We start from the raw sequence: 17161 nt of genomic DNA, 5'->3' as shown, positions 1-17161 counted from the left end.
ATGGTATGGCAGCTGTAGCTACTATGACCGGAAAGCCCTGCAGCGGGTAGTCAAAACTGCCCAACGCATTACCGGCACCCGGCTACCGACCATAGAGCACATATACCAGAAACGCTGTTTACGGAGGTCACGGACCATCATCAAAGACCCTACCCACCCCAGCCACAGTCTGTTCGCCCTCCTGCCATCTGGGAGACGCTACAGATGCATTCGCACCCGTACGACCAGATTTAGGAACAGCTTCTTTCCCAGGGCTGTCATCCTACTGAACTTCACAAATAAACTCTAAAGCCTGCACATCTGCCAATGCACTTTATTATGGTTATGTTTATGTTAATGTATTACAAGCCAAATGTATGTTGAATGTTTAAATGTCTTAATCTAAATGTACACTCTCGGGAGCCGCAAGCCTACATTTCGTTGTACTGCACTTGTGCACTAACAATGACAATAAAGTTGATTATGATTATGTTCCTCTAATACCACTCTTCCCTTTTTAGATTCACTAGCATGTCACCTGCAGCACCAATAGGATGGAGGCCCCAATTTCCACAGTGCCAACTGAGAAATGTCTGGTCCCAGATGCCTCATGTCTATTACATTGCAGTACAACTGTGCACCTGCCAGTGACTGCATACAACTATTATAAAAGTATCTATCCTATCAATAACCACCTCAAAATATGGTTTGTTTGCTGATTCTGTATCTACAGAATTACATATTGTTCAGAAATAGCTTGTGGACAAAATCAGTACTGACAAAACATTTATTTATAGAAAAGGTAAAAAAGCATATTTGTAGAAAACAAAACAAAAACTGACATTTATATCATTTCTTGGAGAAATATGAGCCATTTCTATACTGGCCCTTGTTCAGATTGGATTCCAAGAGATCGGCAACCACAAGCTGGCTGCTGGTATTTACACTGCCAGTGTTTTGTGGGTCAATGATTCCACCACGGGAATAAGGGAGCCAAACTTAGTATTGTAAACATCAGAAACCTGCTTCTGGATGTTGTTTTTCTAGAATCTGATCCAACCATTCAGCAGATTGATTTCTGGCGCTAGTGTTAGGACCCTTCTCAAGAGTTATTGCCATTGTGGCTCTCCAGTGTAAAGGTTAACAGCTCCAAACAACAGGACTTGCATTGAGTTAACCATTTTGATTCTGGCACATGTCTACGTTAAATATGCACTTTTCCCAATGCTGGCCTGTACAGACACTGGGGAAAGTCTACAGCCAGAATGAAAAAATTGCAAGATCCCATATGTGCAGTTGTTTCATTGATAAATATGCCCTGCAGTATAAATGGGATGAATTCAGCACCAATTGAACTGGCGCTTATTAATGAGACTACTTCCAGTGGTTCCGGATATAAAAGGTAGTACTACCGATCACAATATTGGAGCTCAAAATACCATAAACAAACCAGATCACAGATGGATAGCTCTTTTTCATCCAGCACAGACACGATGGGCTGAATGGTCTCCTTCTGTGCTGTAAATTTCTATGATTCTCTATGATTCTATGGATTCTGGGATCAATCCCGAGCAGTATTTACACTGTACTGTGCACAGCAGCATCAGAGCAAGAAATGCACAACCAGAAGTATGAGTTTTCATAGTCAAACTTGTTTACTAAAAACAAACCTAGCCATAATGTGACAGCATTATATCTAATTTCATTACTTTTGTTTTTGTTGGTTACTGTAATATTTTATGGAAACTTTCATACTTAATATTTGGAATATTAAATGTAATTTTAAAATGTATTCACTCATGATTAACTTACCCTGTAGAGTATTATAATAAATGTTTTAACATAAAATGGTTGCTTTATTTTTTCAACAGTAACCTACAACGTCACTTAAGAATGAAACAAGAGCCAGTGCAAGTTTTCACAAGCAAACTAAACAACACGAATCACAAACATCAAAACTGCAACAATCAAATAAGATGAAAGAAGTCCTTTAACATCTTTAAGGATTTTTTAAAAATCCAGTATTTGTCTTTCAACATAAGCCTACAGGATGGCAAGATTAGTAAATTCAAAAGACATATGCCTACTGCTGCTTTGGAGCAATAGATGCAAGTTTAGTCTGTTAATGACTTGACCTTAGAGGAGCACATCGTGGATAACACGTTTAGGAGTTGGTCACACCGCAGATAAAGGCTGCACAGGCAGGAAGGGAATGGGTGACCACCAGCCAGAGTAGTAGGCGCAGGCAGGTAGTGCAGGGGTCCCCTGTGGCCATCCCCCTTTCAAACAGATATACCACTTTGGATATTGTTGAGGGGGATGGCTTATCGGGGGAAGGCAGCAGCAGCCAACTTCCTGGCACCATGGGTGGTCCTGCTGCACAGGACGGGAGGGGAAAAAAGCAGGAGAGCTATAGTGATAGGGGATTCTATTGCAAGAGGAATAGATAGGCGTTTCTGCGGCCGCAAACGAGACTCCAGGATGGTATGTTGCCTCCCTGGTGCAAGGGTCAAGGATGTCTCGGAGTGGCTGCAGGGCATTCTGGAGGGGGAGGGTGAACAGTCAGTTGTCGTGGTGCATATAGGTACCAACGATATAGGTAAAAAACGGGATGAGGTCCTAAAAGCTAAATATAGGGAGTTAGGAGGTAAATTAAAAAATAGGACCTCAAAAGGTAGTAATCTCAGGGTTGCTACCAGTGCCACGTGCTAGTCAGAGTAGAAATAGAATGATATTTCAAATGAATACGTGGCTAGAGGAATGGTGCAAGGAGGAGGGATTCAAATTCCTGGGACATTGGAACCAGTTCTGGGGGAGGTGGGACCAGTACAAATGGGACAGTTTGCACCTGGGCGGGACCGGAACCAATGTCCGAGGGGGAGTGTTTGCTAGTGCTGTTGGGGAGGGTTTAAACTAAAATGGCAGGGGGGTTGGAACCTGTACAGGGAGACACAGGAAAGGGAAGCAAGGATAGAAACAAAAGACAGGAAGGAGAAAAGCAAAAGTGGAAGGCAGAGAAATCAAGGGTGTAAATCAAACAGGGCCACAGTAAATAATAATTCTAAAAGGACTAAGTGTTAAAAAATCAAGCCTGAAGGCTTTGTGTCTTAATGCGAGGAGCCTTCGTAATAAGGTGGATGAATTAGCTGCGCAAATAGATGTAAACGGATATGATATAATTGGGATTACGGAGACATGGCTCCAGGATGACCAAGTCTGGGAATTTAGCATCCAAGGATATTCAATATTCAGGAAGGACAGGCAAAAAGGTGGTGGGGTAGCATTGCTGGTTAAAGAGGAGATTAACACAATAGTAAGGAAGGATATTGGCTCTGATGATGTGGAATCTGTATGGGCAGAGCTGAGAAATACCAAGGGGCAGAAAACGTTAGTGGGAGTTGTATACAGACCCCCGGAACAGTAATGCGGAGGTTGGGGATGGCATTAAACAGGAAATTAGAGACGCGTGCAATAAGGGCACAGCAGTTATCATGGGTGACTTTAATCTACATATAGATTGGGCTAACCAAATTAGTAACAATACTGTGGAGGAGGAATTCCTGGAGTGTAGACGGGATGGTTTCCTGGACCAATATGTCGAGGAACCAACTAGAGATCAGGCCATCTTAGACTAGGTATTATGTAATGAGAAAGGATTAATTAGCAATCTTGTTGTGCGAGGCCCCTTGGGGAGGAGCGATCATAATGATAAAATTCTTCATTAAGATGGAGTGTAGTAGTTGACCCAGAGACTAGGGTCCTGAATTTAAATAAAGGAAACTACAATGGTATGAGGCACGAGTTGGCTAGGATGGATTGGGGAACGTTACTTAAAGGGTTGACGGTGGATGTGCAATGGTATACATTTAAAGATCGCATGGATGAACTACAGAATTTGTTCATCCCTGTTTGGCATAAAAATAAAACAAAAAAGGTGACTCAACCGTGGCTAACAAGGGAAATTAGGGATAGCATAAGATCCAAGGAGAGGACATATATTTTAGCCAGAAAAAGCAGCAAACCTGAGGATTGGGAGCAGTTTAGGATTCAGCAAAGGAGGACAAAGGGATTAATTAAGAGGGGGAAAATAGGGTATGAGAGTAAGCTTACAGGGAACATAAAAACTGACTGTAAAAGCTTCTATAGATATATGAAGAGAAAAAGATTGGTGAAGTCAAGCGTAGGTCCCTTGCAGTCAGAATCAGGGGAATTTATAAATGGGGAACAAAGAAATGGCTGACCAATTAAATACATACTTTGGTTGTCTTCACAAAGGAGGACACAAATAACCTCCCAGAGATGTTGGGGAACATAGGGTCTAATGAGAGGGAGGAATTGAATGAAATCAGTATTTGTAGGGAAATGGCGTTAGGGAAATTGATGGGATTGAAGGCCGATAAATCCCCGGGGCCTGATAATCTACATCCTAGGGTACTTAAGGAAGTGGCCCTAGAAATAGTAGCTGCGTTGCTGGTCATCTGATTATTATCTGAACGGCAATAGATTGAGAAAAGGGGAAGTGCAACGAGACCTGGGTGTCCTTGTGCACCAGTCGCTGAAGGTAAGCTTGCAGGTGCAGCAGGTGGTTAAGAAGGCAAATGGTATGTTGGCCTTCATAGCGAGAAGATTCGAGTACAGGAGCAAGGATGTCTTGCTGCAGTTGTACAGGGCCTTGGTGAGACCACACCTTGAGTATTGTGTGCAGTTTTGGTCACCTTATCTGAGGAAGGATGTTCTTGCCATGGAGAGAGTGCAGCGAAGATTCACCAGACTGACAGCTGGGATGGCAGGAATGACGTACGAGGAGAGATTGGGTCGATTAGGCTTATATTTGCTAGAGTTTAGAAGAATGAGAGGGGATCTCATTGAAACTTATAAAATTCTAACAGGACTAGACAGACTAGATGCTGGATGGATGTTCCTGATGGCGGGGGAGTCCAGAACCAGGGGTCACAGTCTAAGGATAAGGAATAAGCCATTTAGGACTGAGATGAGGAGGAATTTCTTCACCCAGAGAATGGTGAACCTGTGGAATTCTCTACCACAGAAGGCAGTTGAGGCCAGTTCATTAAATATATTCAAGGAGTTAGATATATTTCTTAAGGCTAAAGGGATCAAGGGATTTGGGGAGAAAGCAGGGACAAGGTACTGAATTTGAATGATCAGCCATGATCTCATTAAATGGAGGAGCAGGCTTGAGGGGCCGAATGGCCTACTCCTGCTCCTATCTTCTATGTTTCTATCAATCGTCTTGTCATCCTCCTCTGTCACCGTATCTACCAACCCAACCCGTGCCACATTCCAAGTCAGACAGCATCCCATTGTCATTATCTGGTCTTCAGCTGTCACAGGTGCTCCGCAGTTGAAAACTTTAGCAGCTAGCTCGCCTGGTTCCAGACTGATGTTCTGCAAATTGTCATCTTTGGTGATGCCCACTTTGCACTAGCCAGTGCCAATAATAGGTGATAAAAATAATAAAAATATGCAGCAGCTTTTAATTGCTCTTTCTTAGCTTGTAGTTGGACATACTCTTTGCTCTTGATTAGTGTTGAGAGAGAAAGTAATGATTTGCTGTGATTTTGTGCTTTTTTTACCCTTTAACATGTCATATATATAATCTCAATTTTTGTCTTTTTAGTTATACACCTCAGATGCCATCAAGCTCACAGGATTGCATATGTAAAAACAGATGGTACTGAGGTAAACATTCTTTATAACGGATACCAAAATGGTCCTTGAGTAACATCAGTATATTTTTAATAAGCATTATCTTGCCTAAAACAATCTTGTTTTAAGTGCAGAAAACTCTTGCATACAACAGTAATTTTGTTATATAGGATATTTCCATTTAACGTTCTGTTATACTTCAACTATGTTGGTTCAGGCTTGAAAATGATAAACTGTGCTCTGAATTGAATTTATGCAAGATTTATGCCTCATTTATGGAACTGTTTCCAATGAATAAGTAATAGTCTACCCCTGTTAATGCAAAGTTGTTTTTTGCTCAAAAGAATTCAAATCATCCTTTAGTTTGAATTAAGCAATTTTAATAAAAGCAGCAAGGGAATGTTTTCTTTTGCACAATTTCAATTCAAATTAATATAAGCAACTTTGATTTGCATACGGTTTTCCAATATACAAGTAATCTTTTTGGTTTAAAAGATAAACTCTGGAATATGATTTCCAAAATTAGGTTTAAACCTGATAAACACACAAACATCAGTTAGCATATGGCAGTTTTGATTAAATGCTTAGCCATGGCCCTCTGTGGCACAGAGAGCACTACATCAACAGGCAGCATCAATATAAAGTACAACTTCAGCCTCCTGCATCATAAGCAGACAAGATTTATTTACTCAAATCACTGCATTTGTTGCTTTCAAAGTATTGTGTGTTTATTTCTTCCAAAGTTTTGTTGACTAAACTTGCAGTTTTCAGATTACAGTTTTATTTATTTTTTTTACCCACGAAGCACATTACCTAGCAGCCAATTTCAGACGAGCTAATCAAAAGATAAAATCTGAAATTCAAAAGCATACGCCATATTTCTGTAATAGATGCCATATTAGTTGCATCTGTCTTGCTTATACCATGGGACAAATTTGGCAACAATGGAACAGCAAGATTTGCACATGCACATTGGAAGTTGTGTTTGCACTTTTTTCTTTTAATTGTAGACCTCTGTTTCCCAGCCACCGACTCCACCACTCTCACTGGTCACTGTCCGAGACTGAACCAGACCATTAGCAACCGAGCCATCCTATTTGAACCGGAGCTGAGCTTCCAACCTCTCCATCACCAAAACTGCCTACTTCCACTTCCGTAACATTTCCCGTCTCCGCCCCTGCCTCAGCTCAGCTGCTACTTAAACCCTCATCCATGTCTTTGTTACCCCTAGACTCGACTATTCCAATGCTCTCCTGGGCGGTCTCCCATTCTGTACCCTCTGTAAACTTGAGCTCATCCAAATCTCTGCTGTCCAGCAACGCCTCAATTTAAAAATTCTCATCTTTGTTTTCAAATCCCTCTTTAGGATTCACCCTCCCTATCTCTGTAACCTCCTCCAGCCCTACAACCCTCCGAGATCTCTACGTTCCTCCAGTTCTGGCCTCTTGCGCATCCCTGATTTAAATTGCTCCAACATTGGCAGCCGTACCTTCAACTACATAGGTCCTAAGCTCTGGAATTCATTCCCTAAACCTCGCCACCGCTCTCCCCTCCTTTAAGACACTCCCTAAAACCTACCTCTTTGATCAAGCTTTTGGTCACCTGTCCTAATATTTCTTTGTGGCTCAATGTCAAATTTTCTTTGGTAACGCTTCTGTGAAGCGCCTTGGGACGTCTTACTACGTTAAAGACGATACATAAATGCAAGTTGTTGTTGTTGAGGACATTGGCCTGAGAGAGAATACGACATATTTCAGAAAGATACACCATAATATGAACAGAATTCTGATATTTATGAATACATGATATACTGGGTTTAAAAATCTAAAGCCTCGGAGACACAATTTGTAAACAGAAAACAGGCTTCAGAGATAAAGATCAGTTGTTTAACAAAGTTGTAAAAACCAAACAAGCTTTGAAATGGGAATTAGTTAAATATACTAAAACAATTACCCTATTGAAATGGCAGTTTAGCGATTCCGAAAGGTCTAGAGTTTGGAGAGAACACAATGAGAAGGCCCAGTTTAAGGTGTTGTAAGCTAACACGTTGAACAGAAACACAAACATTAAAAGAACCATGTGCCTTTGAAAAGATGACATCAAGTAAAAGAAACACCTGCTGGTCAAATAGTTTTTATGTTAAACTTGGAAGACAGGAAACACGATTAAATATGCAACCAATTGAGATAGCTAGAAATGCATGAACCACCCTGGTCAAAGTGTCTTTAATATAGACATAGTAAATATGATACCAACAAGAACAATAGAGACACCAAGCAATTACATTGTGTTTGTATTGAACTTGGAGCAGTAAGGAGACTCAACGTCTGCTAAAACCAGTAAAGCCAATATTAAGAACTGAATGAAAGTATTTTGTAAGAATGGCATCAAAAAGAAACCATAGCTGTCATATTGTTTTTATGAGGGTTTTTGGAACACCTAAAAGGTAGAGACATAATTATACATGCAATAGTTGAATTGACAGTAAGATAGAAAACATTCAAAAGAGAGAATGAATAAAGACAATTAGCTGACATCAGCAGAGAACTTCAAAGAATAAGCCACTGCAAAAAGGGTATAAAAATAAGAGCTTTTCAAACAAAGTCAGAACTCGCTGAACAGGTCAAGTGTTTCTTAACTTCACAGGCACGCTCTAAGTTTTTAACTATGAGTCTCGGGTGATCAAAGTAATTAATTTTGGTGGATATTCTGGATTTAGAAATAAGTAAGAAATGTAGAAATGTAACGAAGTAAAGATTTGAGAATAAGGACCTCTGAGAAATAAGAAATGCAAGCTTTCTGTATTTTGAATTGTTAATGTTGCGACTGATTCAACAGCTGTTAAATGAATGTCAGCTCTTAAATAGAACTATATATTGTTAGAATTGTCTCAGAGTAATTCTGTATAAACTCGCAAACCCAATTTCTGTACACCCTTTTGGAAGGAGTTGCAGAATTCTGGGGGGTATTCCGGACCCTCATAATATCCGGAAGGTTACAGTCTAGTTTAACTTATTAAAAATGCTATCTGGAGGACGGTAACATCTTTCCTTTCCTTTAGGGAGAGATAGCCTGAACCTTTAGACCCATTTAAGCATCTTGTAGAATTCGGCTATCTCTAACTTTAGTTGAAGGTGAACGTCTGGGGAATACGCCTGATCTGGGGTAACCCGAAAGGGCTAGGACTGTAATTATCCCTTCAGGCCTACCTGCAACCAAAACAAAATGGCCCATCTGACAAGTGCTGCATTGACACCTTGTGAACCTACAGGGCATTTCTGTGGGTTGAATTCTTGAGCTTACATGGTCCTCAAATATGCGCACTCGGTCAGAGACTTCTTACATGCCCAAAAACAGGTGTTCATTTTCTAATTCTTTCTCCTTTTGTAAACAGGAAACAAGGAGGTGAGTGGTGCTGGCAAGGCCACATTTTATTGGCCATCCCCTAGTTGCCCCAAAAAAGGTGGTAGGCCTACCTCTTAAACCACTGCAGTCCTTGTGGAGGCACTCCCATGATAGAGTTAGGTAAGGAACTCCAGGATTTTTGGCCTAGTAGTGATGAAGGGCAATACACGTTCAAGTCAGGATAGTGTGCGAGTTGGAGGGGAGGTTGGAGATGATATTCCAAAGACATTGCTTGTCTTTCTTGGGGATAGATGTCATGGTGCTGAGAAGTACCATCAAAGTAAGCATTGTGAGTTGCTACAGCTAATCCTATAAATAGTACATACTGCTGCCACAGTACAGTCTGCTGCTTTGTTTATTTCCTTTATCATTTTTCCGATCAGGGTGATTGAACGGATTCTATTAGTGATCCAGCCACTAGATTGTCACATGTGCAAGGAATTTCTAATATAATCCTGCACTTATATTCACAGCTTTACTGCACAAATTCCAGTCCACAACTCAGCATGCAATCACACCACTACAACAGAGACTCATTAAAGTACTCCATGATCTTTACATCGCTTAGCACTATTCCAGCAGACCTGCACAATTATACATTACAGCCATAATCTTTGTCATACGTTTTTAAGAAGATAACACCACTGAAAATCATACATAAAGATGCTCTTTAATAAAAGCAGGACAATAAATCCCAACACCAACTTCCTCAAGCAGGAAGTTTTATGAGAGATTTTTCAGGTAGATTTTTACCCAAGTATTGACTTTCTACTGGTCTTGCTATTAGCTTTGTTTTACTGTACTTACACCAAGTGGTAGAACTCCTGAATATCTCAAGCTCAAGTTGAGTAATTTACTGACCCCACCGCTTATATCGGAAGTGTTGTGCAAATGTGATTAGCCCACTATAAGCGTTGGATGGTGTACCGTCTTAGAGACAGCGAGAGAGAACAGGAACAAAAAAGGAAAGAAACAGCTGACTGGATTCCAATTCTGTTCCCGTGGTTATTGTTAACAAAATTTAATGTGGAAAGGGATCAAGATAGTTTGTCCGGGATTTAAATGAAGGGTTTCCCAATGTTCCCAAATGACTAACTTTGGAATCGAAAACTGGTAAAATGCAGGATTCCTTAAGTCTCTTCAGCGGTAACTGAGCCATGGGTGGGGTTCTAGTTCAGAACAGGTGATTGTTAATGATAGGTCGTGGGCTCAAAACAGACACAGAATGATCTCTGGAGGGATTTAAATACAAATATGGTAACAAGGTGCAAAGAACTTATTGAAATGCCTGAAATACCATGCGTACTTAACATGTTATAAATGGTGCTTTTCTACTTTACTCCTATGGTACTGGCAAACGATTAGCGCTATTTGTTCAATATATGCGGCTGCCCATGTTAAGCTTGGATGGTATAAGTGGTGGGGTCTGTAATTGCATCAGCAATGCACCAAACCATCTAGTACATTTAGTGAAACGGTTTGCTCTCTGACAAGCAAAAAGTCTAGTAAAGCCCCTTCACGTCCTGCAAAGCTACATACTAAAATACAGGAAACTTTCTGGTATCCGGCACTGAGCTGGTGCTGTACCATCAAAACTGCCGTAGAAACCAGCGCTAATGTTAAAACATACGGAGCTTTTGAGCTCCGTGTGAATCAACAAACCCTGCAGCTTCAGAACAGTCGGCCGCAGCTTAAAAGCGTCTCTGTAGCTAAGCAACAGCTTCAGCTAGACCTTGCAGAGCCTGACTGGAAAAAAAAGCAACGAGAAGTAAAAAAACTTATAGGAAACAGCTCCTGAATTTTGCCGGTAGATAGAGCTTTCCGGACATTTAACCTCCGGTTAAACGAAAGTTTCCTGTAATGTGAAGCTATATAAAAGAACTCAAACAACAATGGTGGAATTTGCCAAGTATTTGCACTCAGAGACATATGTAATTGGTGTGTAAAGCAAATACCTGGCGGAAAAGATCGAGGAAACTTGTGCACAAATGTGTTACGCACGTAATTAGGCTACGTCCAATTTCCTCGCTCTTTTATGCCTGTCCATTGATCCCTGCACCAGAACGCATCTCGGCTCATTATAACGGCTCTGCCCCCAGCTAAAGAGTTACACACGCACGAATTTCCTGCAATTACACTATTCCAAAACATCCGGGTGTAAAGTTATGCCCAGAATTCTGGGTACAGGAAGAAACATCATTTTTCTAGTGTTTTGTTGTGATTTTTTGAGCTATTTATTAAATATATATTTCACCCGAGACCTGCACTATAATTTTCTGTTTCTTTGAATGCATTTTATGGCATCAGTGCAAGTCACATTGTTCTTAAACATGCTGTGCCTAATGTGCTTGAAAGATCGTTAGATGGCTTGAAACTTTAATTTTCATAAAGAAGGAATATATGATGCAAGTTTGCCGCTTTCCTCGGGCCCCGATTGTTTATGCCGATTTCTGCTTGTTTATATCTATTTTTACATGCCAGCAGACGTTAAATGAGATTGCCTGGAAATTTGGATATAAATAGGCATTGACAAAATGAACATAATTTTGAATGTAACTTCCCGATTACACACCCACAGGAAATTCCACCTAACCAAGTCATAAAACTTGGAGAACAGAGCATAAGTAAACTTAGAGCAAGGTCTATGTAGTATGAAAAGAGCCCAGAAGTCTATTACTAATTATAACATTCAAAATGTAAGTGTCTGTATCAATAGAAATTACTTCAGAGATATGTAGCTACAGGTTACTTCAAGGACACGGAACACAATATTTATCTAACCACTGATCAGACTTGACAAAATAACAGGAGTGATGAAGCTGCAGGTCCATTACATCAGGGTTGTTTGTTGAACAAATATTGTATTTAACAACGTCAACAGTTGTTCTATTTATACAATACCCATCAAGCAAACTGTTCTTTTCAGATTTCTAAGTGGAAGGGAGTTTTGTTGTCAGGAATGCATGCCACAGAACTTGTACCATGTTCCCCTGGAACTACCTACCTGTGGTTGTGCCAAAATCAACAGCATTTGGAGTTGCAGCAGGACGCTGAGGAAGAAACGTTCAATGCAAAGGTTGACTTGGCTCAATACAAATGCCAGTTGGCTACACTAAGACCACCAGCTTTAGAAGCAGACTACCTAAGCTCTAATCTTAGTGTAACACAATTTCCAAGTAGCAGACCAAAATCAGCATCTGTATTTTTTTTAAAAAGGTAACACATTTTTAATTGCTCAAAGTGCTGATGCCTAGTTTTCTTAAATTCCAGTAAAATAAAAAATCGTTACGAAAACTGTGATAGTCAAGGAAATATTGAAAGGAGTTTGTTTACATTTTATCAAGATTACCATTTTCTAGTGCTACATACAACAATCTCCATGGCAAGTTCAGGAGAAAAGCTCCATTTTAAAAGTGGAGAGCTTTTCAAATTATTGAATTCCACAGGTCACTGAAATGAGACGGAACAACAAATGATGCACTGTGCATCTCCCAACTAAAACTGTGATGGAATGTCTATTCAGGGCCAGACTACTTGAAGTGAGAAAACGAATAGTGGAAAATGCAACACTACTGACTGAGCAGATTATGGAGCCTCCTGCTTCACCTGCACCAAGGATCATCCATCCCGTTTACAATCCCTGCCAAGCCCCACTCACCACCGCGGGCTCATCCTTTTGCTTCCCTCTCTCCCACCCCCACGGGATCATATCTCTTTGCTCAGGGTTAAGCGGAGAGATGATGATGCACGTACCGGGCTCCCCTCCCGGCCGCTGGTCAGAATCCAGGCCCTTCTTCGTCACCGTGCCCATGGGGCCTGCTGCGCGGCGGCGGACTCACCTATCCAGCCAGAAAGTCCAGGGCGAGTTGAGGGGGACGCCGGACTTGTCGTGATTGTTGATCTCCTCGATGTGACCCTGGTTGAGGTGAATGGTATCCTGCTCCGCGGCCGGCGGGGTAGCCGCGCTCTCCCGCTGGTTCTCCAGTTCCTGCCGCAAGTCCGGGGTCGCGGGGATCGCCATTTTCAAATAACCAAACCTGACGCTCTGGACACCGGGAGCCGCGCGGGGGCGGGCGGGCGGGTGGACCGGCCGGGGGAGAGCGCAGGCGCGCCGCCGCGTGACCCAGCCAATGACGTCACCGACAAACACGTCACACACCAGGCATGCACTCATTGGTTGTCGGAAGCCGGGGAAGGAGAGCGCGGCTCGGCTCGGCACCGTGGGGGTTTGGAGCTGTGAATGAACAGATAACTGGCCACTGGCCAGAACTTTAAACCTTTCCTCCCCTTGGTTGCAACGGTGTGTTCCTTAAAAACATGATATCAACTCCTACCAGTTGCATTAATATCAGTTGGTAGCAATATTAAATTATACCAAAGTACAAACTACTGGTCGGAGTAAAATCTTTCCTTTCTGCTGGCTGTGAAATGTGTCTGTGAAATTAATTTGGAAATTTTCAATCCAGTTTGTCCAGCGCAAAACTGGCCCAATTTTGGTACAAGCAGGCAATGTCACTCACACAGGGCTAAATATAGTTGGCGCAGTTCTTGAGACACATTAGGAAAGCAGAATCGCTTTGCTCAATAGTACCGCATGTCATCATCCTCTAGCCACACAAGCCAAAAACAAAAAATATGTTTACGGAAAGAGAACAGGAGACAATAGGGTGAAGCACATATCATTGGTGGTAATGGTGCAGTGTTGATGTACGAAGACTGCCAGGCACCTGCAGTATGGATGTCCTAAATATTTATGGCCCAGCGATGTTGATTTCTGGCCTCTTGTGGCCACCCTTGAAGAGGAGTATAAACTTGTTCTCAAATTACTTTGCTATTCATTCTTGGGATGTGGGCATCACTGGCAAGGCCAGCATTTATTGTACACGCCTAGTTGCCCTATGAGGGTGGTGGTGGGCCTTCTTTCTGAACTGAAGCAATTGATACAACTGAATGAAGCAACAACAGCTCCCTACATCAGAGGGCAGCACGGTGGCATAGTGGTTAGCGCTGTTGCCTCACAGCGCCAGGGACCTGAGTTCGAATCCGGCCTCGGGTGACTGTCTGTGTGGAGTTTGCACATTTCTCCCCGTGTTTGCGTGGGTTTCCTCCGGGTGCTCCGGTTTCCTCCCACAGTCCAAAGATGTGCGGGTTAGGTTGATTGGCTATGATAAATTGACCCTTAGTGTTAGGGGGATTAAATACGTGGGGTTACGGGGATCGGGTGGGATATGTGTCGGTGCAGGCTCGATGGGCCGAAATGGCCTCTATCTGCATTGTGAGGTTTCTGTGATTTCTATGAAGAGTCAACCACATTGGTGTGAGACCGGAGTCACAAAGGCCAGACCAGGTAATGACAGCAGGTTTTATCCCCAAAATACATTAGTGAACCAGTTGGGTTTTTATGTAGCTTATGGTCACTTTTACTGATACCAGCTTTTTATTTCCAGATTTTGTAAACTGAATTAAAATCCAATAGGGAATTCAGAAGAAACTTCTTTACCCAGAGTGGTGAGAATGTGGAACTCGCTACCACAGGGAGTGGTTGAAGCAAATAGTATAGATGCATTTAAGGGGAGGCTAGACAAGCATATGAGGGAAAAAGAATGGAGGGTTCTGTTGATAGATTTAGATGAAGAAAGACGGGAGGAGACTTGCGTGGAGCATAAATGCTGGCATGGACTGGTTGGGCCAAATGGCCTGTTTCTGTGTCATATATCCTATGTAATCATCTGTAAAAAAAAATCCTTAAACTACCATTTGAATTCATCTTCTCTGGATTATTAGTCCAGCCTCTGGATTACTAATCCAGTAACCTAACTCCAATGCTACCATAGCCTCACAATTAATTGTTTCTATATACAGAAAGCTGCAAACAGTTCTAGGTGATGTGTAGGAGTCTACCACCTAAGTCGTTCTGTTATAATGGGGAAGAGCTCTACAGTGTATTGTGCCATTGATTCTATGACAGTTTCAGTGTTACTGCTCTGGGTTTGAGTTGCACCAGTGGCAGAATGTCTCAGGAACATTAGCAATGATGCTCTTGTAGTCTTGCAGACTACTCTTCTCCCTTCTTCTTAGGCAGTCCCTCGGAACCGAGGATGACTTGCTTCCACATTAAAAATGAGTTCGCAGGTGACTGATGAGTCCAATGCAGGACCTACAGTCTCTGTCACAGGAGGCGCAGACGGTGGTTGAAGGGACGGGTGGGTGGGGTGCTTGGATTGACGTGCACTCCTTGCGCTGCCTGCGCTTGGCTTCCGCTTGCTCCTGGCGAAGAGACTCGAGGTGTTTGGCGCCTTCCCGGATGCTTCTCCTCCACTTTGTGCGGTCTTGGGCCAGGGATTCCCAGGTGTCGGTGGGGATGTTGCACTTTTTCAAGGAGGCTTTGAGGGTGTCCTTGAAGCATTCCCTCTGCCCACCTGGGGCTCCCTTGCTGTGCCGAAGCTCCGAGTAGAGCGCTTGTTTTGGGAGTCTCGTATCGGGCATGTGGACAATCTGACCCGTCCATCGGAGCTGATCGAGCGTGGCCAAAGCTTTGATGCTGGGGATGTTGGCCTGAGCGAGAACACTTGCAGACTACTACTCCTAAAGCAACAACAGCTGTTTTTTTAACCTCAATGGCAAAATTGATTCCTTGATTCATGGAAGGCTACAGGTTTTTATTCAGTGATCTTAAGAACATAGAAACATAGAAGGTAGGAGCAGGAGTAGGTCATTCAGCCCCTCGAGCCTGCTCCGCCATTTAATTAGATCATGGCTGATCATCCAAATTCAGCACCCTGTCCCTGCTTTCTCCCCATATCCCTTGATCCCTTTAGCCTTAAGAAATATATCTAACTCCTTCTTGAATATATTTAATGAATTGGCTTCAACTGCCTTTTGTGGTAGAGAATTCCACAGGTTCACCACTCTCTGGGTGAAGAAATTCCTCCTCATCTCTGTCCTAAACGGCTTACCCCTTATCTTTAGACTGTGACCCCTGGTGCTGGACTTCCCCGCCATCGGGAACATCCTTCCTGCATCTAGTCTGTCTAGTCCTGTTAGAATTTTATAAGATTCAATGAAATCCCCTCTCATTCTTCTAAACTCCAGTGAATATAAGCCCAATCGACCCAATCTCTCCTCATACATTATTCCTGTCATCCCAGGTATCAGCCTGGTGAATCTTCACTGCACTCCCTCCATGGCAAGAACATCCTTCCTCAGATAAGGCGACCAAAATGGTACACAATACTCAAGGTGTGGTCTCACCAAGGCCCTGTACAACTGCAGCAAGACATCCTTGCTCCTGTACTCGAATCCTCTCTTGCCATGGAGGGAGTGCAGTGACGATTCACAGACTGATACCTGGGATGGCAGGAATGACATATGAGGAGAGATTGGGTCGATTGGGCTTATATTCGCTGGAGTTTAGAAGAATGAGAGGGGATCTCATTGAAACTTATAAAATTCTAACAGGACTGGACAGACTAGATGCTGGAAGGATGTTCCCGATGGCAGGAGAATCCAGTACCAGGGGTCACAGTCTAAAGACAAGGGGTAAGCCATTTAGGACAGAGATGAGGAGGAATTTCTTCACCCAGAGAGTGGTGAACCTGTGGAATTCTCTACCACAAAAGGCAGTTGAAGCCAATTCATTAAATATATTCAAGAAGGAGTTAGATATATTTCTTAAGGCTAAAGGGATCAAGGGATATGGGGAGAAAGCAGGGACAGGGTACTGAATTTGGATAATCAGCCATGATCTCATTAAATGGCGGAGCAGGCTCGAGGGGCCGAAAGGCCTACTCCGCATTGGCCCAGAAATTCAGGTCTCCATGGGTAAGTACACATGGGGTACTCACCCGTAAGCCCAATGGAAGTGCCGGTTTCATGCATGCACTGCGCATGAGATGGAAACTGGCACTTCCGTTCCCATGAAAGAAGGGGTTAAGAGGTGGAACGCATGCGCAGGACAGGCAGCGCGTGCGCATTGAACTTACGTTTTTTTTGCAGGTTTTCCCGGGAAGGTAAGTCTCCAGAAGTTAGGCATGTAAAAAGCAGTCGCAAGGCTTGCTTTTTACAAGGTAAGTGGTGAATTAATTAAAATTAAAAAAATTTTTCCACAGGT

At 42.6% G+C, this 17161-nt stretch overlaps 1 protein-coding gene across 2 annotated transcripts in view; it reads right to left on the bottom strand.

Annotated features, from left to right (window-relative positions):
* The window catches only part of eif4e3 (eukaryotic translation initiation factor 4E family member 3), a 94282-nt gene extending 81077 nt beyond the window's left edge, over window positions 1–13205 (bottom strand). The window contains exon 1 of one of the 2 annotated variants that reach the window (XM_086001436.1): window positions 12891–13205. In XM_086001436.1, coding sequence (XP_085857562.1) covers window positions 12891–13072 — 182 coding nt within the window. In that variant the 5' untranslated portion in view covers window positions 13073–13205. The remainder of the gene's footprint in view (window positions 1–12890) is intronic. The other variant, XM_086001435.1, reaches the window with a different exon arrangement.
* Between the last annotated feature and the right edge of the window lie 3956 nt (window positions 13206–17161).

This window comes from Somniosus microcephalus, chromosome 11 (genome assembly GCF_052327205.1).
Source record: "Somniosus microcephalus isolate GS21.2 chromosome 11, FLI_Smic_1.0, whole genome shotgun sequence".
Lineage (NCBI taxonomy): Eukaryota > Metazoa > Chordata > Chondrichthyes > Squaliformes > Somniosidae > Somniosus > Somniosus microcephalus.
The sequence above is the reverse complement of the archived record's forward strand: the minus strand, read 5'-3'. Positions and strand labels throughout refer to the sequence as shown.